The 25993-nt window shown below is 41.0% G+C and overlaps 1 protein-coding gene across 1 annotated transcript in view; it reads left to right on the top strand.

Annotated features, from left to right (window-relative positions):
- hdac8 (histone deacetylase 8) overlaps nt 1–23789 on the top strand; it is a 47352-nt gene extending 23563 nt beyond the window's left edge. Inside the window, exons 10-11 of the mRNA XM_062993294.1 lie at nt 9161–9266; nt 23081–23789. Of these exons, the coding sequence (XP_062849364.1) occupies nt 9161–9266; nt 23081–23103 (129 nt within the window). The 3' untranslated portion in view covers nt 23104–23789. The remainder of the gene's footprint in view (nt 1–9160; nt 9267–23080) is intronic.
- Nucleotides 23790–25993: the final 2204 nt, after the last annotated feature.

Below are 25993 nucleotides of genomic sequence, written 5' to 3'. Positions count from 1 at the left end.
CTGTGTATAAAAGAAATAATACTGACACTTTTTATTCTAATTGTCATTCACTACAGATCAGAGAACCAGTCTTTCTAAAACGTGCTGATTATGAAAGTTAAAGGACAGTAACTGGGCAATGACCTGTTCGGGGTGTGTTACTGCCTTGCACCCAGTGATTCTTGGGAAACTCGCCCACTGTGACCCAGATCAGGATAAAGTGGTGGTTCTTTTCAGAGCATGGCTACTTTTTAGATGGAAGAAATTGTACCAGTGTAGTTGTGTGGGTCTGCACATGAATATGAGACGAGACATATATAAGACATTCTCTTTATCTGTTTCCGTCCAAGACCTTCATTCATTATAACATTTTTATATTTTGTATTCCATTAATGCATTTTGTCCTTTTCTCCCAATTTAATCATATCCAATTACCCTGGTTATATCTTCCTCCGCCGCTGCAAACACTTACCCTGACAGAAAAGGACTGTACCTAACACACGCTCCCTCCGACACTCTACAACCGCTTCTTTTCACCTGCACAAAGCGGGTTCACACAGGGATCAGTGTTGTACAGAGAGTTACGACATCAAGCAAGCAGAGGCTGCAGTTGCAGCAGCTCCTTTTGGCTATTCCGCCCAGCAAACATTAGTCAATCATGTCTGCATGTAGGTGCCCGGCTGGCTGATAGCAGAGCTCTAAGATTCAAACTCGCAATCTTAAAATCTCAGCATTGGGGTGTTAGTGTGGTTTATCACTGCATCCTCGAGCACTCCCACATTTTAATAGTAGAACGTGTGTGGATCAGCGGTTAGGGTACTGTACCGGTAATTAGAAGGTTGCCAGTTCAAACACCACTGCTGCCAAGTTGCCACTGTTGGACCCCTGAGCATGGCCCTTAACCATTGACTGCTCAAATTATATGAATTCATAATTGAAAGTCACTTTGGATAACAGCGTCTGCTAGGGTGGCACAGTGGGTAGCACTGTCACCTCACAGCAAGAAGGTCCTGGGTTCGATTCTCAGGTGGAGCGGTCCGGGTCCTTTATGTGTGGAGTTTGCATGTTCTCACCGTGTCTGTGTGGGTTTCCTCCAGGAGCTCTGGTTTTCTCCCACAGTCCAAAGACAAGCAAGTGAGGTGAATTGGAGGTACAAAATTGTCCATGACTGTGTTTGATATAACCTTGTGAACTGATGAATCTTGTGTAATGAGTAACTACCGTTTCTGTCATGAATGTAACCAAAGTGTAAAACATGACGTTGAAATCCTAATAAACACAATGACTGCCTTAGAAACTCTATAAGAGAGAGTGGCGGCTCCTGCCAAATCTCTCAGGGGGGTCAATTGTTGCGATGATGGCCAAGGTGACCCGTTCAATGGGTAAATTAAATCTTAAATAATTAACATCTTAAGTAATTTGTCAGTTTGTCCTCACAAATAACTTTGAACATGGAGACAGACCAGCTTTACCATTAATCATAAAATGAAGTAAAGCCTTCACACTAACAATTTAGTCTTCATCAGATAGCATTTTATTTTAGGTGCAGCAGATCCAGAATAAAGATTGGCATTGAGGCTGATGTGCAATGAATAAAGAAGTACAATTAAACACTTGGGGAGATACAATAAGTGCAATCACAATTCACAATTAAAAAATTTAATTACTTACTTGTAATTTACTTGTAACTTATATGATTTTCCTCCCTTTGTAGATACTTGCTTGATGTTTAAATTTGGTCTGGGTGGCCCTAATTCTTAAGTTGCTAATTTATCCTGATTACACGATGGAGTTGCTCAGAACTGAGGTGGTGGTAGTCATGGTGACGAGATCGCGACATCAGGTTACGCGACATCAGGTTACGTGTTACAACCCATTCAGATTGTATTGCAGCGCCGGCAGTTCGAAAAAAAAGTGCCTTAATATGAGAGTCTATGAGAACAATCTGGGGCGATTTTCAATCAGACTGAAGTCGCCCCAAAAGGGGCGGTACTGTAGGGAACACAACTCGAAGCTGATTGGACTAGGATATTCACAAGCAAGACGGACTGTCCAGAACAGTCACAGCGGTGATAGAAAAATGTATTCCCTATATTAATATCCCTATATTAATATATACAGTGCCTTGCAAAAGTATTCGGCCCCCTTGAACTTTTCAACCTTTTGCCACATTTCAGGCTTCAAACATAACGATATGAAATTGTAATTTTTTGTGAAGAATCAACAACAAGTGGGACACAATCGTGAAGTGGAACGAAATTTATTGGATATTTTAAACTTTTTTTAGAAATAAAAAACTGAAAAGTGGGGCGTGCAATATTATTCGGCCCCCTTGCGTTAATACTTTGTAGCGCCACCTTTTGCTGCGATTACAGCTGCAAGTCGCTTGGGGTATGTCTCTATCAGTTTTGCACATCGAGAGAGAAATTTTTGCCCATTCTTCCTTGCAAAACAGCTCGAGCTCAGTGAGGTTGGATGGAGAGCGTTTGTGAACAGCAGTTTTCAGCTCTTTCCACAGATTCTCGATGGGATTCAGGTCTGGACTTTGACTTGGCCATTCTAACACCTGGATACGTTTATTTGTGAACCATTCCATTGTAGATTTTGCTTTATGTTTTGGTTCATTGTCTTGTTGGAAGATAAATCTCCGTCCCAGTCTCAGGTCTTTTGCAGACTGCAACAGGTTTTCTTCCAGAATGGTCCTGTATTTGGCTCCATCCATCTTCCCATCAATTTTAACCATCTTCCCTGTCCCTGCTGAAGAAAAGCAGGCCCAAACCATGATGCTGCCACCACCATGTTTGACAGTGGGGATGGTGTGTTCAGGGTGATGAGCTGTGTTGCTTTTACGCCAAACATAACGTTTTGCATTGTGGCCAAAAAGTTCGATTTTGGTTTCATCTGACCAGAGCACCTTCTTCCACATGTTTGGTGTGTCTCCCAGGTGACTTTTTATGGATATCTTTGAGAAATGGCTTTCTTCTTGCCACTCTTCCATAAAGGCCAGATTTGTGCAGTGTACGACTGATTGTGTCCTATGGACAGAGTCTCCCACCTCAGCTGTAGATCTCTGCAGTTCATTCAGAGTGATCATGGGCCTCTTGGCTGCATCTCTGATCAGTCTTCTCCTTGTTTGAGCTGAAAGTTTAGAGGGACGGCCGGGTCTTGGTAGATTTGCAGTGGTCTGATACTCCTTCCATTTCAATATGATCACTTGCACAGTGCTCCTTGAGATGTTTAAAGCTTGGGAAATCTTTTTGTATCCAAATCCGGCTTTAAACTTCTCCACAACAGTATCTCGGACCTGCCTGGTGTGTTCCTTGGTCTTCATGATGCTCTCTGCGCTTTAAACAGAACTCTGAGACAATCACAGAGCAGGTGCATTTATACGGAGACTTGATTACACACAGGTGGATTCTATTTATCACCATCAGTCATTTAGGTCAACATTGGATCATTCAGAGATCCTCACTGAACTTCTGGAGTGAGTTTGCTGCACTGAAAGTAAAGGGGCTGAATAATATTGCACGCCCCACTTTTTAGTTTTTTATTTCTAAAAAAAGTTTAAAATATCCAATAAATTTCGTTCTACTTCACGATTGTGTCCCACTTGTTGTTGATTCTTCACAAAAAATTACAATTTCATATCGTTATGTTTGAAGCCTGAAATGTGGCAAAAGGTTGAAAAGTTCAAGGGGGCCGAATACTTTTGCAAGGCACTGTATATATTAATATATATTAGTATATATATATATTAATAGTGCAGAAAATGTCATTGTTTACCCCTAAAGCTGTACTTGATATAAAAAGAATTATAAGCAAAGCTTGGCCCATCACATAACTGTTTCACTTGCATTAAAAAAACACCTAAAACCAGCTGTGGTTTACCTTACAAGTCAGGTATGACATGCCAAGTTACAAAATTGCCAAGTGAACCACAATAACAGCCCATTTTTGGCTGAAATCGTTTAGCCTCCACCGGACTATCTCCACTTTGCAGAGCATGGCCAGAACCTATTTCAGGAAAGGCTATCCAAATATTGACCAGTGTAATTAGTCATTAGCTCAGGATGGATAGAGATTAAGGTTTAACAGACTGTTCAGGTTTGGAGACAAGTTTGGAAAGAGAGAGAGTGCAGTATGATTATAAGAGATACTGATATGCATCAGATTTAACACACACACACACACACACACCACTGTGTGTATTTGAGGTTTTTTAGCATGCCGTTCAAAGTGGTTTTGATGTGGTCCAAAGCAAACAGTCCAGCAGTGAAGCGGACAGAGCTGTCTCAGCTTGAGCTACATGGGAAAGCTTGAGTTCATGGGAAAACCAGAGGACTGTGTTTATATTTATGAGCATATGCATCTGCTTCAGTGTTAAGTTCTTTGTAAACAGACGTGTTGATTTGGTTAATGTTTTGTAAGAGTGTATGTGTTTATGTAAGCATGGATATGATTGGTTCATACATATCGGCTAAAACAGTAGAAACACCCCCCAAAATAGTGCATGGAAATGCCTATTTTATAATCATTGTTTATGTGCTGCTCAGTGATGCATATTATGTTAGACTGATGCTGGATGATGGTAGACAACTCATCGTTAGTTCACAGGAAATGGAGTTCATGGATTTTTGAAAGAAAAGAGCCACATTTCACTCATTAATTGAATGACAGAATAAATGGAAGCTACAACACATAGCACTGCCTATCTTAATGGTTGAATGTAAACTAGAACATCCAGTGACTGTGCTCTGTCCCAAATAAATTTTAGTCCGTGTTTTGAATCATGCCTGTGTGGGTACATAGCCTGATCGATAGCACAGCGTGGGATTTGAACTGCTCAAAATCTGGACAGTGTAGGCCACTCAGGTGGCGCAGTGGTAAAATACGCTAGCACACCAGAGCTGGGATTTCGAATACATCGTATCAAATCTCAGCTCTGCCATCTGGCTGGGGTGGGCGGCTGTATGAACAATGTTTGGCTGTTGTTCATACAGGGTTAGGGAGCCAAATAGGGACTTCATAACTGATGCAATTATGACTTCTGCTGGCTGGTTGATGACGTCTGCACAGAGTAGAGAAATAATGCTGATCAGGCTGATTCGCGTATGAACTCGGCTGGTGCAGGTGGAAAAATGCAGTCGGCTACTGCTCACATATCGGAGGGGACGTGTGTCAGTTCGCTCTCCTCAATCAGGGACGGGGGTCATCACCAGTAGAGAGAAAGCATAACGCAATTGGGTAAAAAAAAAGTGGACGTGCTAAAAGTCGGGAGATAAAAGGGAGAAAATGCATTAATAAAAAAATCTTAACAGTGGTGTGCTACAGCATCAGACCTCTGCGCCACTCAAGCTCTTAGGGCACATTCACATGAGAAGCATTTTCCGATTCACTCATTGCAAGCCTAAGCGCAAACTGCCACCTTGCTCAGCACTTGGCTTGAGCAGTGGGGTAAAACATCATTAAAGTGTAAATATAAGATGACAATGCACACAATCCACTCTGAAAGTGTCCACAGACATCTATGCTTAGCTTTTTTCCCCCCTCACTGTTTCATTTTTAAACTTGTGTTACAGCTCAGGGTGCTGAGAAATTTTGAGAATCAGCTTTTCCGAGAGTCTAAAACGCTTATCATTTAGCAAAAAAAAAGCTGAACGTGTTTAAATGCATTAAAAGAATGAAACGGGAACACTAAACCTCTCTTAATTATTACTTCTCATAAGTTATCTCTATTAATAAAATTCCTCGCTTGTTGTTTTAGTACAATAAATCATGATAAATGTTGTACGTACTGCCTTAAGTAGTATTTACTACGTCATATCAAACAGTTCATCTCATTGAAGGCGCTTTGAATGGGTCAGCAGCAAACTGGGTCAAAGTTCAATCAGGTGAACCTTGAGCGCCATGGCAAGCACAAAAATCGCGAGCCCAGGTTAAGCAGCACCATCTCACTCCATAGAAAACAACAGCACAGCCGGTGCAAAAGCGTTTTGCCACTTCTCATGTGAATGCTCCCTTAGATCAGTGTGCTCGTAGAATAATCCACCTCAACATACAGAAGTTAATAGACTTGCTAGTAATGTTATGGTACTTTTTGTTAAGGTTTTGACTTATCGGTGTGTACCCTTAATATGCGTGTGTGCTCTTTAATCCCTTGAAGCTGGAACACTTTGGGATCAAAGGTAGGCTGGATAAACAAGCTGAAGATAATTGAAAGCAGAGTTAACACACGACCCGCTCTGCTGCTAGTCCAATTCAACTGCCAAATATATCTCCAAGACAAAGCAGTCAATGTCTTTTAAATGAGCAGAGCTGCATGGCTGGCTGCATTGTTGGCCAGCCACTGTTGTTTCCATTTGAAACACACAATGGATTGCTAATTATAATTCGGTTGTTGCACCATGAGGGAAAGTTTTACTGCTCTTTGTGTGGATTTTTAAACATACACACACTCTTCCCAAGCATGCAAACCCAAATTCATTAAAAAAAAAAAGGAAAGTAGCTAAGATGCAAAAGAAAACAGAAATCAATCATTTGTAAACAGCTTTTCTCCAGTTTCATTTATGCTTTTTCTCCTTTTTTTCTCCCAGTTTTAGCATAGCCAATTAGTCTTCCACTGCTGGGGATCTCGATTGCATTCGATTACCCTATGCCCCTCCAATGCATGCGCAGTCCCTTGATCCCTACATTTTTGCTCATATTTTGGTGGATCGTGCACGAAGAGACACACACCGATCTCCATGCTCCTCCACTTCTGTACAGGCACCTCGGGCTGCTAACCAGGGTCCTTACACCTCATTTGAAGATCCCACCCACTTATTAGTCCGGTCTTTCCCACTCAGCAGACCGATGGTCAATTTTGTCTGCTGCAGGCTTGTGCTTGCTTGTGCCCGGTAGAGGGCACCCAGCGTACCAGTAGCAGAGCTGAGATTTGAACCGGGGAGTTCAGAATCCCAGCGCTGGTGCGCTAGCGGAATATCCCGCTGCATCACCTGTACACTAATTCCTAATTTGACACCTGCAACTCTTAAAGGCAAAATTAATACCGAAGACCATCTACAGTCCATAACATTAGTAAAATATTCAGATAATTCAGAGGAATTGTGCACAAATGGCAAAGCTAAAAACCAGTACTGAATTCTATGACATTATTTTATATGTATATAACCACATGCGCTTAGAAATACAGTGGTACCTTAATACTCGACATCAATTGGTTCTGGGACTGGTGTCGAGTTTAAAAGCTATTGAGTTTCAAGATATTTTTTCCCATAAGGATGTATGGAAAACCTGTTAATGCGTTCCATGGTCCTGTGGAACTGCATATATTTTAGGCTAATGTAAAATAATGGGGTTGTTTTTAACACTTATACACTGAAAATATACACTGATCAGCCATAACGTTAAAACCACCTCCTTGTTTCTACACTCACTGTCCATTTTATCAGCTTCACTTATCATAGAAGCACTTTGTAGTTTTACAATTACTAACTGTAGTGTAAAACATGACGTTAAAATCCTAATAAACAAACTAACTGTAGTCCATCTATTTCTCTGCATGCTTTGTAAACCCCCTTTAATGCTGTTCTTCAATGGTCAGGACTCTCCCAGGACCACTACAGTACAGCGCAGGTATTATTTGGGTGGTGGATCATTCTCAGCACTTCAGTGACACTGTCACTGCTGGACTGAGAATAGTCCACCAACCAAAAATATCCAGCCAACAGCGCCCCGTGGGCAGTGTCCTGTGACCACTGATGAAGATCTCAAAGATGACCAACTGAAACAGCAGCGATAGATGAGCGATCGTCTCTGACTTTACATCTACAAGGTGGACCAACTAGGTAGGAGTGTCTAATAGAGTGGACAGTGAGTGGACACGGTATTTAAAAACTCCAGCAGCGCTTCTGTGATCCACTCATACCAGCACAACACACACTAACACACCACCACCATGTCAGTGTCACTGCAGTGCTGAGAATGATCCACCACCTAAATAATACCTACTCTGTGGTGGTCTTGGGGGGGGTCCTGACCATTGAAGAACAGCATGAAAGGGGGCTAACAAAGCATGCAGAGAAACAGATGGACTACAGTCAGTAATTGTAGAACTACAAAGTGCTTCTATGTGATAAGTGGAGCTGATAAAATGCACAGTGAGTGTAGAAACAAGGAGGTGGTATATAATAAATACAATAAAACCTGCACTTTACCTTTACTTTGTTTTCTTATGCTTCTTAACCATGGAGGTGCTTGATCTTGTTATACCATATTCCATTCATTAAAGGCGTCGAGTTTCAAAGATTTTGAGTTGGCCCAGCTGGTCCTATTGTAAAAGGATCGTTATGACCACAGGAGTGTTGTCATCACTGAGTAAGAGTCAAGTCAACTTTATTTATATAGCGCTTTTTACAATAGACATTGTCTCAAAGCAACTTTACAGAATCCAGGACCAACAGATACAAAAAAACCTGTTGAGCAAGCCGAGGGCGACTGTGGCAAGGAAAAACTCCTTGAAAATTACAGGAAGAAACCTTGAGAGGAACCAGACTCAGCAGGGCCCATCCTTCTTGGGTGGTCTGGAGGATACTTTAAATAAATACACGATTTACACAAAGCATACAAACACAGAATTAAATGATCTAAAAGTTATAACTGGTAATAAATAGATAAATAAATAAATAATAATAGAGTTGTTATTCGCTCTAGTGTACAATAAAGTTTGTAGTGATTCTTGGTGCAATTACTCCAGACCCGTCACATCCGGCAGGAGCAGCATCGTTGTCACGGCAGTCTCGACTTTTAATCCTTAACCTCAGCGGGTAAACAGGTTTTCATCAGAACGCCTTTGGAGTAAAACAACAAAGAATGTAGTTAATAATGTACAATGCTAGTTGAGTAAAACAGTTTTACAGAGAGTTTTAGACTAGTTTTAGAGTAAGATTTGGTTGATCATTTAATCAGTAATCTCAATAAGTAAAAAGAGGCTTGACTGAGTTGGAGTTCACCAGATACTGTGCAAGTATGCTGCTAGATTTAAATTGCAATGCCATGTAAAAAAAAACCCACCCAAACACACAATTAAAATCTAAAGGCACAAAAACATGCTTAACAAATTAGCATGCTACTTGAATCTGTTTTATAAGCAACATGTTTTTTGCTTTTATTTGTTATGCAGTTCTTCACAGAATATGGTCCGGATTATTGTCTGGAGATAAGCCCAAGCTGCCGACCCGACCGCAACGAGAGCCAGCAGCTAGAGCGAGTCATCAGCACCATCAAAGGTAATCGCTCTGATAAGGACCAGAACATGCACCACACACTACTGATGTATACCCATACTACACCCTTACTGCACACCTCAGAGAGATGATTCATTTCACACATGGAATTAGTTTCATCTCTTTGAAAGAATTGCTTAGAATGTCCAAGTGTTTGTTTATTTTGACAGTAACCGTTGCTAGATTGATGACGTAATGCCGCTTTTCCATATGTCATTCATTTAACCAGCTGTTCCTTGTGAAGGGGGCAAAAAGCAGCCAGCTTTTATAATTTCCTAAGTGTTCTGTAAACTAACCATGGCCATCATGACTGGCATCAAACAATCAAGAAAATCTTTGTTTGCTGTTACTTACTTTTTAAATCTGCATTTTGGGACAGTTGTAGCCTAGTGAGTGGAACTTTGGGCTATCAAAGTTAAATGGAATGTTGTAGGTATGAATCTCGGCTCTGCCATGCAGCCACAGTTGGGCCTTTATACAAGGTCTTTAGCCCTGTAGGCTCCTTGTGCCATACAATGGCCAACTTTGACCCCAGCTTTGACCCCAGCTTCCAAACAACCTGGGATATGCTGAATAGGACTCTGTTGTACTGTACACGTGTATGTATATATGACAAATAAAGGCATTCCACCTGCGCTACAGAACTAAATCGATTTGTGTACACATTCTTTCTTTCAGGCTTTTTGCCTGTCTGGTGTGTTTTTTTGTTTTTTTTGTAATTATGGCTATTATATAATTTTACGTATTCTTTATGGAAATTAGTGTGCTTCCCAGAATATCTGTTTTAATATACAGTACACCGATCAACCATAACATTAAAACCACCTCCTTGTTTCTACACTCACTGTCCATTTTATCAGCTCCACTCCCATTTTGCACTTTGTAGTTCTACAATTACTGACTGTAGTCCATCTGTTTTTCTGCATACTTTTTTCGCCTGCTTTCACCCTGTTCCTTAATGGTCAGGACCCTCACAGGACCACCACAGAGCAGGTATTATTTGGGTGGTGGGTCATTCTCAGCACTGCAGTGACACTGACATGGTGGTGGTGTGTTAGTGTGTGTTATGCTGGAATGAGTGGATCAGACACAGCAGCACTGCTGGAGTTTTTAAACACCTCGCTGTCACTGCTGGACTGAGAATAGTCCACCAACCAAAAATATCCAGCCAATAGCGCCCTGTGGGCAGCGTCCTGTGACCACTGATGAAGGTCTAGAAGATGACCAACTCAAACAGCAGCAATAGATGAGCGATCATCTCTGACTTTACATCTACAAGGTGGACCAACTAGGTAGGAGTGTCTAGTAGAGTGGACAGTGAGTGGACAAGGTATTTAAAAACTCCAGCAGCGCTGCTGTGTCTGATCCACTCGTACCAACACACACTAACACACCACCACCATGCAGGGCTGAGAATGATTCAACCCCCAAATAATATCTGCTCTGTGGGGGTCCTGACCATTGAAGAACAGCATAAAAGGGGGCTAACAAAGTATGCAGAGAAACAGATGGACTACAGTCAGTAATTGTAGAACTACAAAGTGCTCCTATATGGTAAGTGGATCTGATAAAATGGACAGTGAGTGTAGAAACAAGGAGGTGGTTTTAATGTTATGGCTGATCGGTGTATAACATTGAGCAGAGTTTCAGACACTGCTGTGTGTGTAACTTGAGAGAATGGAATGTGTGCTTCAGCTTGTAACAAGCATCATTGTGGTATTCTGTCTTGACCATTTCACTCCCTTTGGGAATAGCCTGACCTGAATGAAACCACCCTGAACTCAGGTTGAGTTCAGGTTTTGGGGGTTAAGTTTAAATCCCTGGAAATGGAAACAAGAATAATAATAAAAGAAAATATAAAATAAAGAATGATCATACTGTAACTTCGCCTGTGAAGTATATAATCTTTTTAAAGTACCACTGTCTAGGCCGTTCAGGTGGCGCAGCGGTAAAAACACACGCTAGCACACCGGAGGTGGGATCTCGAATACATCGTATCGAATCTCAGCACTGCCATCTGGCTGGGCTGAGCGGCCACATGAACAACGATTGGCCTGTTGTTCATATAGGGGTGGGGTAGTAGTAAGCCGGATAGGGTCTCCTCGTAACTGATGCAACTATGACCTCTGCTGGCTGATTGATGGCGCCTGCACAGGGGCGGGGAAGGAGTGCGTTGATCAGAGTGTGTCTTTCCGTACGCAGGGGTGATCCGCATTAGCACTCATTTAGTGCAGGTGAAAAGATGCATACGGCTGCTGCCCATGTGTCAGAGGGGACGTGGGTTAGCTTCGTTCTCCTCAAATCAGAGTGGGGATCGGCATTAGTAGAGAGGAAGCGGGCAATTGGACTCGCTAAAAGTCGGGAGAAAAAGGGGAGAAAATGCATAAATGTCCACATCGCCATGGTGTTTATATGGTTATGTGGAGAGGCGAATTATGATGTCACATAAAGTCGAGTCCTTATTGGTTGAGCTGACAAGTGTACTTAGTATTTGTATCCAGATGCTGGTGTTGATTAGTACATTTACAATGTTCACAAGTCCAATTTATTAAAAAAAATAAAAACATTAGATTCAATTTGGACCTTTTCAATTGCATTATAATTGGATTTTTTATCAGTGCTTCCACACTAAACATGTACGCTGGCTGAAAATGTTTACATTTTGGTAAGCATTCGGTCATCACATTAAGCATTAATTTTATTTTAAAGTGAAGGGTAGAAGCATTCGGGTGGCACAGTGGTAAAACATGCTACCCCACTAATGCGGAGAGCCCTAACTATTGAGTTCGAATCTTGGCAATTATCCAATTACCTCTATTGCTGCAGATCTCCATTTCTCACCAAGGAGGGTCACACGCATCTCTCGCCCCCCTCTGACATGTGTGCAGTATCATCCAGGTGCCTACACAAACACACAGTTGGGGCAATGGCTGAACAGGGTTTCCTCATAACTGCTGCAATGCTGGCTAATCAATGCTGCACAGTGAGACGTGGGGGATAATGTAGATCAGTGAGAGACAGATCCCAACATGAACCCGCCTCGTCAGGTGAAAAGATGTGGTTGGAAATGTACATGTCGTAGGGGGCGTGCGACGGTAGTGACCCTTCTATGTCAGGAGTGGAGGTCTGCAGCAACAGAGGCGAGTTACGATCTGGTAATTAGATAATTGGAAAATAAATAAGAATGGCTACATAATCAAAGGAATTTTGAGAAAGGCTTCAGTACATTGTGACAGGGACTTTTGTTTTAACTTTTAAGTGGCATTTGTGCATGTAACTCTGTATTGTAGTGCTTGACAAAGGTTTGCCAAAGTAATCCCTCACCCATGTGGTAATATCAGCTATTGTTGATGGGCGGTTCTGGATGCAGTGCCATCTGAGGGATGAAGATCACAGGCGTTCAGCTTAAGCTTGCGCCCTTGGCCTTTACACACTGAAATTCCTCCCGATTCCTTGAATGGTTTAATTATATTATGCACTGTAGAGGGAGAAACATGCAAATCCCTTCCAATCTTTCTTTGAGGTTCATTGTTTTTAAAAATTTCAATCATTTTCTCACGTATTTGTTGACAAACTGGAGATCCTCTGGTCATCTTTGCTCATCAAAGACTTAGCCTTTCCTGGATGCTGCTTTTGTACCAAATCATGATTACAATCACCTGTTGTCACCTGGATGTTTATTAATAAATATAATTAAGTTGAGCAGATAAAACATGAAATATCTCAGGTTCATCCTGTCTGCAATCAAATAAGTCAAAGTAAATGTAAGAAACACTGCATTTTTATTTTATTTGCATTTTCCGATCCTGTCCCAACTTTTTCTGATTTAGGGTTGTATTTTGGTAGCTTTCTGGTAGCTTTGCAGATTGCTGTGTCCTCTAGGCTCAGAGTTGCTGCTTTAACTTTTAGTTTTGGTAAGTTAAAGCAAGTAATGCAAACAGCAGGACAGCTTTGATCAGTGCCAGCCTTTGCTTATATTTAGTACCCGTGTGGTATGTGTACCACGTAGTGGGTGTGTTCCCTCCCTGTCATTCCACCAGAGAATAATTAAAAAGGACTTCGGGTGCACATTTCCCGGTCTTATTCTGAGCCTCGGGAATGATACGTTGTATGTATTCCGTATGAAGATCTGGGGTCAGTCTGAGCTTACTATTAATATCAGTCACCACTGCTGGTAGTGAGAGACGTACTGATCTTGGGTCAGTTTGGAGCACAAGCCTGTTGTGTTGGCGTGCTGTCTCTTTAATCAGATTCATTCATGCCTTTTATTTAGACAGTTTGTGGCTGCTTTGAATTAACCAGTATGTCTATAAAGATGTACAAAACTGACCATCTGGAAGGTGCATGTAAAGCATGTGGCCGGTCAGACGTGTTAAATACAAATGCAATTTGTGTGTTGCCTGATTTAATTTGGTGGCATTTTTACAATTTTGAATCCGTCCTTGATAGAACTTTTACTTAGATTACACTATATGGCCAAAAATATGTTAACACTCCTGCTAATTATTGAGTTTAGGTGTTTGTCTTACCCATTGCTAACAGGTAAATGTTTGTTTGTTTGTTTATTAGGATTTTAACATCATGTTTTACACTTTGGTTACATTCATGACAGGAACGGTAGTTACTCATTACACAAGGTTCATTACTTCACACAAGGTTATAGAACACAGTCTTGGACAATTTAGTGTCTCCAGTTCACCTCACTTGCATGTCTTTGGACTGTGGGAGGAAACTGGAGCACCCAGAGTAAACCCACGCAGACACGGGGAGAACATGCAATAGGTAAATAAATTAACTAATAAGAATACATTTTTTGCTTTTAACATTGTGGCAAGTTTGGGTAAGGTCTGGTACAACGCTGTGCCCCCCTAGTCACAACATAGGATCTATAAAACAAGTGGTTTGACCAGTTTGCTGTGGAGAAGATCCAGTCTGCACAGAGACCTGGCATCAACCCCACAGAACAGCTTTGGCAGGAATTGGAACGCTGAATATGAGCCAGGCCTCCTCGTCCAACGTCAGTGTCTGACTTCATTAACACTCCATTGACCTAATGGGCTCAAATTTCCAAAGACACACTCCAAAAGCTTGTGGAAAGCCTTATTATAACCTGGCCTTAAAATGGGATGTCCAACAAGCTGACAGTCAGGTGTCCACATACTTTTGGATAACAACCTTGCAATGTAGTGATCGAGTGGAAAAGATTTGTTGGATAAATGATGGTAACAATTGTGAAGCCCAATCGATGCAATCAGCTCACGGCATGTGGTCCTGGCGCTCAATTTCACACTCTGCCAGTTTCTTGTGTGCCAGGCAACCAGGATGTGGTGTAACAGCTGGTGTGCCTGCAAAGAGTCGGTTGGCACTGTTGCATGCCAGTCTTTAAGCATCTCCACCCATGGAAACCTCATACAAATCGAGGAGCTTTTCTAAAGGATAATGGATTGCTGCTTGACCAGGCAGTGCTGGGCATGGCAGAGGAATTTACAGTGTGACGGGGAGAACAGTTGAATGAAAAGGGTTTGTGCACTTTATAAAAGAATAGGGGAAATTAAATTGAATTAAGGCCATTTGAGTTGGCACTGGATGGGTTGTAGTCTGGCTGTGGTGTACTGTTGTCTTAGGGCATTTTTTCAACTAGATATTTCGGTACAGCAAGGTATGGTACAGTGACAAATCAAATCTACATCCTTAACAATCATTAACCTGGTTGAGTGACTTGCGTAATGGTACCCAATAAATTAAAAGAAGTTCTCTTAAGGCTGTGTGATGGTGACACCTGACCCATTGTAAGACCCCTTATCTAGAGACAAAACTATCCTGCCACCCCTGTATTGGGGATTGCCATACCTGATCTGGCACAGTCTTGCACCATAAGTGCACTAACAAGTAGGGATGTAACGATGCACCACAAGACAGTTCAAAATTAATTCACATGTGTAACGATTCAAATCGGTTTACATGTATAATGAATTGATATTCACTTTAAACAGCAGAGGGCACTGGTGCTTTTCACCTCGCCTGGTTGATGTCACTACAGGGTTGCCAGGTTTGGAATTTTCCAGCTAAATGTATTTATGTGAGGATACTTTTTTTATTTGTATTATTTATTTATTTATTTAATGTGGGATTTGTTTTAAAATTTCATTTGTTTTTGTTTTTTTTTTACACAAAAAGTGAAATGTGCAGCATTGTTTTGCATAGTTAGTACCTACCTCAGAAATAAAAGGGCTTTCATTATTTAGATAAATAAAAGATAAGCACAAATACAGTATTTTTTTTTAAAGAGAAATAATAAAAGAATACTGTCATCATGTGTCTTCAATTTCATTTTGTTTAAAAAATCGGGAAAAAATCTAATCATGGGTAAAATACATCGTTACATCCCTACTAACAAGTGCAACTCACAATGGCTTGGCTGTTCGACCACCCCTCTCCTTCCTCAGACATAGCCAATTTCCAATCTTGTCTGTGTGTATATACAGTGTATCACAAAAGTGAGTACACCCCTCACATTTCTGCAGATATTTAAGTATATCTTTTCATGGGACAACACTGACAAAATGACACTTTGACACAATGAAAAGTAGTCTGTGTGCAGCTTATATAACAGTGTAAATTTATTCTTCCCTCAAAATAACTCAATATACAGCCATTAATGTCTAAACCACCGGCAACAAAAGTGAGTACACCCCTAAGAGACTACACCCCTAAATGTCCAAATTGAGCACTGCTTGTCATTTTCCCTCCAAAATGTCATGTGATTTGTTAGTGTTACTAGGTCTCAGGTGTGCATAGGGAGCAGGTGTGTTCAATTTAGTAGTACAGCTCTCACACTCTCTCATACTGGTCACTGAAAGTTCCAACATGGCACCTCATGGCAAAGAACTCTCTGAGGATATTAAAAGACGAATTGTTGCGCTACATGAAGATGGCCAAGGCTACAAGAAGATTGCCAACACCCTGAAACTGAGCTGCAGCACAGTGGCCAAGATCATCCAGCGTTTTAAAAAAGCAGGGTCCACTCAGAACAGACCTCGTGTTGGTCGTCCAAAGAAGCTGAGTGCACGTGCTCAGCGTCACATCCAAATGCTGTCTTTGAAAGATAGGCGCAGGAGTGCTGTCAGCATTGCTGCAGAGATTGAAAAGGTGGGGGGTCAGCCTGTCAGTGCTCAGACCATACGCCGCACACTACATCAAATTGGTCTGCATGGCTGTCACCCCAGAAGGAAGCCTCTTCTGAAGTCTCTACACAAGAAAGCCCGCAAACAGTTTGCTGAAGACATGTCAACAAAGGACATGGATTACTGGAACCATGTCCTATGGTCTGATGAGACCAAGATTAATTTGTTTGGTTCAGATGGTCTCAAGCATGTGTGGCGGCAATCAGGTGAGGAGTACAAAGATAAGTGTGTCATGCCTACAGTCAAGCATGGTGGTGGGAATGCCATGGTCTGGGGCTGCATGAGTGCAGCAGGTGTTGGGGAGTTACATTTCATTGAGGGACACATGAACTCCAATATGTACTGTGAAATACTGAAGCAGAGCATGATCCCCTCCCTCCGGAAACTGGGTCGCAGGGCAGTGTTCCAGCATGATAATGACCCCAAACACACCTCTAAGACGACCACTGCTTTATTGAAGAGGCTGAGGGTAAAGGTGATGGACTGGCCAAGCATGTCTCCAGACCTAAACCCAATAGAACATCTTTGGGGCATCCTCAAGCGGAAGGTGGAGGAGCGCAAAGTCTCGAATATCCGCCAGCTCCGTGATGTCGTCATGGAGGAGTGGAAAAGCATTCCAGTGGCAACCTGTGAAGCTCTGGTAAACTCCATGCCCAGGAGAGTTAAGGCAGTTCTGGGAAATAATGGTGGCCACACAAAATATTGACACTTCAGGAACTTTCACTAAGGGGTGTACTCACTTTTGTTGCCGGTGGTTTAGACATTAATGGCTGTATATTGAGTTATTTTGAGGGAAGAATAAATATACACTGTTATATAAGCTGCACACAGACTACTTTTCATTGTGTCAAAGTGTCATTTTGTCAGTGTTGTCCCATGAAAAGATATACTTAAATATCTGCAGAAATGTGAGGGGTGTACTCACTTTTGTGATACACTGTATATATATATATATATATATATATATATATATATATATATATATATATATATATATATATATATATATATATATATATATATATATATATATATATATATATATATATATATATATATATATATATATATATATATATATATATATATATATATATATATATATATATATATATATAAAATGCTTGTTTTAAGCCAAGCTTTAATGTATGTCTTTATATATCTTGCTTTGAGCACAGGGGCCTAGTAATACTAGAACATGACTTTCCCTTAACTGTTGCTGCTATTATTGGAGGCGTTTCTTTTAATATAATTTTAATATAATAATTTTCTTTATATGATTGATTCAATACACCTGTTGGATACCCAATTATGGATTTTGCACTGTCCTTGTTGTTACTGGAATGTGTATTTCTGGCTGACACTGGACCTTCCACAGCTCTCATCTGTATCAAACAGCTAGTGAAAAAGTTTTGAGACACCCGAATACATCTTATTGTAAATGTAAAACAAGCTGTGTGAGGAAAGACATACTGCCAATAGGTCTTGTGTCATTTTTAATCATTAGAAAATTTACTGCACATACTATCAATGTGAAAACATCTACACATCTTTACAACTTGCGGCACGCATCTTTACTACTTGCGGCACGGTGGCATCGGTGGGTAGCACTGTTGCCTCACAGCAAGAAGGTTCTGGGTTCGATTCCCAGCTGGGGCGGTCCAGGTCCTTTCTGTGTGGAGTTTGTATGTTCTCCCCGTTCTGTGTGGGTTTCCTGCGGGTGCTCCGGTTTCCTCCTACAGTCCAGGGACATGCAGTCAGTTATACTGGAGATACAAAATTGTCCATGACTGTTTGACATTAAAAATTTTGAATTGATGAATCTTGTGTAACCAGTAACTACCTGTCCTGTCATGACTGTAACCAAAGTGTAAAACATGTTAAAATCCTAATCAATAAATAAATAACAAAGACATACTGCCAATAGGTCCTGTGTAATTTTTAATAATTACACAATGTACCAGACTCTGACATCCTGTTTGTCAATGTAAACTAAAAACCAGTGTGTTCACAGGTTTAAAAAATATTTTCACTAGGTTTTACTGCATGTACTATTAATGTGAAAACACCTACACGTTTTTACAACTAGTCTGGAATAATTCGTTTTTAATATGTAAATCTGAATCTGAAGATACTAGTATTTAAATTTGGATTGGTAAAGCTATCATAAGTTTAGGCTATGAAGGGCTCAAATCTTTGGTACTGAAGTCTGCCGTTTATATTACCTGGCTCACATCTGAATTAGCTGTGGCGTGATTCGTGTTATTAGTTTATTACCTGATTTACGCTTGTATGCAGTGTTCACGTGGGTGCTGTGAAATACTCTCTCCCAAAGCGCGAAGGAGAAAATAAACCTGTGAGATGGGTGCGCACAGCAGGGAAGATGGAGAGAACCACTAGCCCACATGCTCTGTTAACTGGTTGCTCATTCTCACACGGATCAGTCTGAATCTGCTTATTAACATGACTATATTAGTGTTAAAATAGGATGATGCTGATTCTGGTGCTGCTTCGACATATTGTTTAGTATGATGCTGTGTGTTGTTTGGGCTAGCACGCTTGTAGAAATGAGGAGTCGTTTGGCCAACATGTAGCTAACAATTCCACAACATCTCTCTCTGAAACTGCGATTGATTAACGTGTGTAATAAATAGCCTGGCCCGCGGCTTCTATGCATTAGCAAAGTATCCGAGCACATCTGGAGAACGTTTACAAGATCTTAAAGCATATGAGAAAGAGGGAGGTAAAGGAGAGAACCAAAAGCGTCTAAACAACACACATGGCTGTTGTCGGGAATTTCGGGGCTGTTGGTGTATTGCTGGGGGAAATCAAATCCCTATTGACTGTGGACTTGTTTCAGCTTTTATAGCAAGGCTGGGTAATACAGAGGTGCATGGATGAGGGCTGAGCACAGCAAAACAATCCAGTATGATATAGTAGCAATGCAGCCAGTAAAAATAATCATTTTTACTCTGGATTTATTTGTCACAGGGCCGTCTGTTCTCTTTAAACAGAAATGCAGAAAAGTCTTATGAATCATTCCCTGAAAATAAGAGCCTTTTCAATATGTGACTATTGATGATGCAGTTTTTCAGCATGTTTCAACTCAAGTCAACTCAAAGGGAAGCTTTATTGGCATGACAAATAACGACATTCGTTTTGCCAAAGCTCAGTTACAGAGAAGAGATTCAGGTCTATATCCAGGTCAGCTGTTGTTAACTATGGCTAGTGTAAAAACAACCATTCAAGTTGAAGTATTTTATTTGTTGTTGTAATTGTTTAGGGCTAAATGCCGAAAGTAATTGAAAGTAATAAGATTATCTGACCATATATGCATTTGTTAATTGTCTTGCTAAAAAGTAGCTGTTTATTTATTAAAGTTCAGTAACAAAAATGCATGGTTATTGATGCATTTGTCAAATATTTAAAACCCTACTTTATACACATTACCATGGTGCCACCAATTTACATTACTTTGCCAGTCCAACAACCCCCCCATCCCCCCCCCCCCCTTTCCTTCCCGAACCAATATTTTAACCCAGTGCAGGTGTCCGTCTGGCCCATGCTGCCGTCCTGCCAAGTGTTTTCTTTTTTGAAAACCAAAATATGTTCACTCTATCCCTCTTAGGTGTCAGACATGATATTCTATGTCCGGTCGGGATGGTCGAAGCCATTCAATGGATTTGCTTCCTGTCCAGTGTGTTCCTGCCTTGCACCTGGTGTTTCCCAGTTGAAGTGGACCTGCCACAACCCTGACTAGGATAAAACAGTTTATGAAAATGAAACAAAATTAACTGAATCATTGCAGTATTGTTCAGTCATTTACATTTTCAGCATTTAGCAGACACTTTTTATCCAAAGCGACTTACAGTACTGTGACAGTATTCTAAGCACTTAAAATGTTAAGGGCCTTGCTTAAGGGCTCAACAGTGACAACCTGGCAGTGGTGAGACTTGAACCAGTGACCTTTTGATTACTAGTCCAGTACCTTAATTGCTAGGCTACAACTGTCCTTCAATTCTGAAAATTCTGAAAAATAGATCTATTAACACAAAAAGCTAACACTAAAAATCAGCTCGTGGGCGTCTGCAGACAGACATAATCGTCTGTGTCTAAGTTTGTTTTAGTCGAAGCCCCGTGATTGGCATTGCACCCAGAAATTCCAGCAAAACTGGATCCAGGATAAAGCTTTGGTAGAACATAAAAATTAGAAAAATCTTTTTAAATAAAATATGACATAAAAATTGAACTAATAGTAAAAGAATTTGTATGTACTCATGGACCGATGGTGCAAAACAGATATAGCTCATGAAACCTCGCACTATTTGAAAAGCACTCAGGAGCAAAGCTCTCTGTCAGTCAGTTCGTTGGACGGTCATTAGCTAATGATTACTCGGGCAAGTCCGAGCTTAAAGCCTCAGTGAAATGACTAATGAAACCCAAACAGATGGAAGGATGTACGTTGCTGCACATTAAACGCTCATAACCGTGTTTCATCCGAGATGAAGGAACTTGTGGTCTGGTGTGTGTGCAATAATGTCACACAGCTTTAAACATCTGCTCCAAAAATGTACACAAGGAGGGCATGTGGTTAACAAGAAACAGAGCGTGCCAATCATTCATGCTGCTCCACAGTTAGAAATGCAGCACCACACATGGAAGTGTTTCAGCTCTTTAACACAGGATCTAAATCCTCCAGAGCCTCTCCGTATTGGCATCGTTGGCTGCTTTTCATTGCTTTGACTGGCATAATGTTATCAAAACACCAGCTGGCCAGGGCAACCAGGATGTCCTCTTTTAACGTGCGTCGAATGTCATGCAAATCGTAGCTTGAAGATGGAGTGATAGGATTTACATGCTGTTGCATTTGCATGCCTGCTCTGCTTGATTGGGGAAATCTGACAGCCTGGGTGTTTGCATTCTGACAAGGTGAGAACTTGTCTTTGAAACAGTATCAGTGTAAGATGGCTAGAGTGATTATTAGCCTGTATGAAGTACATTGGTTTTGTCAGCAGTGATGCACCAGTCTGGTACTGAGTATTGGTATCAACGTTGCAACACTGGGTTACATCAGATCAGATTTTACACAAAGACTAGCATTTTTAAAACGTCACTTCTACTTGTGTCAAATATGGGCTGATTTTGTATTTGGGGTCGGCTTAGTGGATCTTCCTGGTTCACATACCTGATTTGGCACAGTTTTTACTCCGGATGCCCTGCCTGACACAACCCTTCTATTTATCTAGGCTTGGGGCTGGCACTGACAAGTGCACCTCCCAATGGCTTGTTGCTGTCACCTCCTACTTGATGCTGAGATACAGAAACTGTTGTACTGTTCAAATAAAAAAAAAATAATGGGACATCTTTTTTTTCTATTTTATTTATGCATTTTTTCCCAATTTAGCGTAGTCAGTTTGTCTTCCGCTGCTGGGGGATCCCTGATTGCAGTCGAGGTGGGTATAATAATGCTGCTCACGCCTCCTCCGACCCACGCGCAGTCCTTAGCAGAATACTTGTTCACCTATGAACTCTGCACAGGTGCCTCTCTATCTGCTAATCAGGGTCTTGACACAGCGTTTGAAGTCCCCACCCACATTGTCCCGTCATCCCACTCTAGCAGTTATGCCTGCTAGATGGCGCCCAGCCGACCGGTGGCAAAGCGAAGTTTCTAACCGAGTAGTTCAGAATATCCCGCTGCGCCATCTGGGCGCTAGCTCGGAGGTTCTTCTTCAATTTATTGATGTTTTGGCCCACAAAAAAAACTAATTTAATTTATTTTATTTGCCTTGCATCCAGTATTTCAGGGGTGCTTGGGTGGCACAGCAGTCTATTACATTTACATCATTTAATGGGCACAAGCACTTGCTCAGGGATCCAACTGTAACAACTTGGCAATAATAAGGCTTGAACCAGGGATCTTCTGATCAGCTAGGGTGGCACAGTGGCTCGGTGGGTAGCACTGTCATCTCACAGCAAGAAGGTCCTGTGTTTGATTCCCAGGTGAAGCGGTCCAGGTGGAGTTTGCATGTTCTCTCCGTGTCCGCGTGGGTTTTCTCCGGTAGCTCCGGTTTTCTCCCACAGTCCAAAGACGTGCAAGGGAGGTGAATTGGAGATAAAAAATTGTCCATGACCGTGTTTGACATTAAAACCTGTGAACTGATGAACCTGTCCTGTCATGAATGTAACCAAAGTGTGTAAAACATGCCGTTAAAATCCTAATAAATAAATAAATTCTGATCAGCTACCACTGGGCTACCAGCCCAGTCTGTTCTGCTAGCCCTAGACAGACAAGGTTGGCTATGTCTGAGGGGAAAATGGAAAAGTGCAAAGTCCTGTGATGGATTGGCACCCTGTCCAGGGTATTCCTGCCCTTCCTACCAGATCCACTGAAGAGTCTTTTATATAATGTGTAATGAATGTAATTCTATTTTATTTGATTTTTTATTACCATGTTTACTAGCTGGAAATGTTAAAAATGTTCTGTTATTGTTCCTAGAAATACTTAGACTTGAACTGATGTGTGACTGCTTTAAAGTGAAACGTGTGTTTAGGTTCAAACGCAGATAATTCGTTCAAATAACGTGTTTCCTCTATCTTTCATGCTTTTCCGTTTCTGTTGTTGATTGTTTACAGGGAATCTGAAGAATGTGGTTTAGCTGTGGGCTCAAAGCTCATGTTTCCAAATCAGACTTTGTGCTCTTAATGAAGACAGTATGTGGGAGCCATCAGCAGAGCCCAGCTTCGGAAAACATTGACCGAATGTTTCCAAGGAACTTTGCCTAATGAGGAAACGAGTGCGCCAGCGTTGTTCCATGTGAGAGTTCCTCATCTAACTGGGTCATAAGGTGAAGTCTGCAGGGTTTTAAAATGATCTTAAAGTTGTAATGCTCTTTTCAATTAGAGAAGGCTTAAAGATGATTTATTTAGGATTTAATATGTAATGTAATATGGGTATTTGCTTCTTTTAACTATGGTTCAGTTTTTATATAGTCACCACTTGTTATCAGAATGAAATGCAGTTAAACTTGAAGGATGTTGGCTCTCTTGTCAAGGACATGACCTTGGCTTTATTTCCATGTATTTTAAGTGGTTCATGTTCCCTGGTCTGGTGAAATTAAGTCATTGTCATACAGCGCTGCCAACACACACAAACTCTGCAAACACACAACACACACCTCCGCCCAAACACACAAATTGGAAAAAGAAAGAGAAGAAGGAAAACAGATCTGTGAGAAGTCAACTCTAAATGCATGATCCCCAAATCCCTAACAACTGAATTTCTTGTGTGGATTCAACCTTTGGTGTAAATATTTCATCTTTTATAATAAAATCCTAAAGAAAATCATGCATTCTTTGTTCTTTATTTCCTAGTAGTCTGTTAGTTGTGTCTGGAAGGGGCCATGTGTTGAACAGCACGGCTTTTCCTCAGCTATAATCTTTATAGTTTGCTCAGTGGCTGTGGTGTGTTTCTGTAGAGCTGCCAGTGAGATTCATCACCTCGTTTATTAGTACTGAGAGACGTATAGAAAGCATTTTAGTGCAGTCTGTGGTTCAGTGTAACCAATAGAAGACTCCATTACGAAGGTGAGTTAAACATCTAAATTTTTACATTTATACAATGCTGTATAGTAATAAATGTAATAAATTAAGTGTTATTCTTTACATATTTGTCACACGTATATACAACGATCAGGCATTTTATCAGCTCCACTTACCATATAGAAGCACTTTGTAGTTCCACAATTACTAACTGTAGTCCATCTGTTTCTCTGCATGCTTTGTTAGCCTGCTTTCACCCTGTTCTTTAATGGTCAGGACCACCACAGAGCAGGTATTATTTGGGTGGTGGATCATTCTCAGCACTGCAGTGACACTGACATGGTGGTGGTGTGTTAGTGTGTGTTGTGCTGGTATGAGTGGATCAGACACAGCAGCGCTGCTGGAGTTTTAAAACACCTCACTGTCACTGCTGGACTGAGAATAGTCCACCAACCAAAAATATCCAGCCAACAGCGCCCGTGGGCAGTGTCCTCTGACCACTGATTAAGGTCTAGAAGATGACCAACTCAACCAGCAGCAATAGATGAGCGATCGTCTCTGACTTTACATCTACAAGGTGGACCAACTAGATAGGAGTGAACAGTGTGGACATGGTATTTAAAAACTCCAGCAGCACTGCTGTGTCTGATCCACTCATACCAGCACAACACACACTAACACACCACCACCATGTCAGTGTCACTGCAGCGCTGAGAATGATCCACCACCTAAGTAATATCTGCCCTGTGGTGGTCCTATGGGGGTCCGGACCATTGAAGAACAGGGTGAAAGCAGGCTAAAAAAGTATGCAGAGAAACAGATGGACTACAGTCAGTAATTGTAGAACTTTAAAGTGCTTCTATATGGTGAAGCTGATAAAATGGACAGTGAGTGTAGAAACAAGGAGGTGGTCATAATGTTATGCCTGATTGGTTTATTTTAGATCATCAACTACTTATTGGATGAGATCATCAAACAAAATATTAGAAATTCTAAATCAAATTCATTTACTGAAGAAAAAATGCTGTTCAGCCCTACCTGGCTTAATGTAGAAAAAGAATGACTACTTAGATACTTAATCAACCAGTTAACCAAACTCAATTGGGTTCTATTTCATTAGCCAAACCCAGGTATGATTACTGCCAGACCTAAACATCCTTAAATAGAACCTGTCTGGCAATGTGATGCACGCTAGAAGGTCTCAAAAAGCAGCACACAATACCACATATTATAGAGATTTAAATACAGATGTGAAACAAAGTAATCAAAATTACCAGTCTGGAAAGGGTAACAAAGCCATTGCTAAGCTCTGGGACTCCAGCAAACCACAGTAAGACACATCATGGGTGATATAGATTTTGAATAAAACATCTTTAGTAAATGGAATAATTATTTAAAAGCTGCATTTTGTGTTTACTCATGTTGTCTATCTTATATTAAAGTGAGTTGGACGATCTGAAACATTTAAATGTGACAAATTGGCAAAAAAATAAGGTGGGGCAAATACTTTACATTACAGCACTGTACATGGCACAGTTTTAAAAGATGTCATTCAAACACACACTATTTTAACTAGTAGTATGAAAGAAGACTGGAGCTGATCAGCTGTAATGCATTTTAGTGAATAGAAATAATAGAATGTCTTTGGTTTCAGCTTCATCAGTGTGGTGGAGAGCACAGGGGCAGGTTTCATGGGGGCACATGTACAGGGAAGCAGAAAGTTTATTTAGAATATGCAAAAATTGGTCTATGAACCAGATCTAGCAATGCACATAAATCACCCAGAGGAACACTTTACCACTGAGCAAATCCCATTAAATGAACGGGGCTAATACTATCCAAACATTACAGTACTTAAAATGCTTCCATGGTTCAGACACAATGAGAGTGAGAAGGAAATTCACTGACTGCCAGTCCATTGTGTGGCTTGTTTACACTTTATTCACAGGGATCATTTAGAATAGCCAGTTAATATACTGCCATGTTTTTGGGAACAGGGTTCACACA

This window comes from Trichomycterus rosablanca, chromosome 4 (assembly GCF_030014385.1).
Source record: "Trichomycterus rosablanca isolate fTriRos1 chromosome 4, fTriRos1.hap1, whole genome shotgun sequence".
NCBI lineage: Eukaryota > Metazoa > Chordata > Actinopteri > Siluriformes > Trichomycteridae > Trichomycterus > Trichomycterus rosablanca.
Note: the sequence above shows the minus strand (reverse complement) of the source record. Positions and strands in the feature narration are given on the sequence as shown.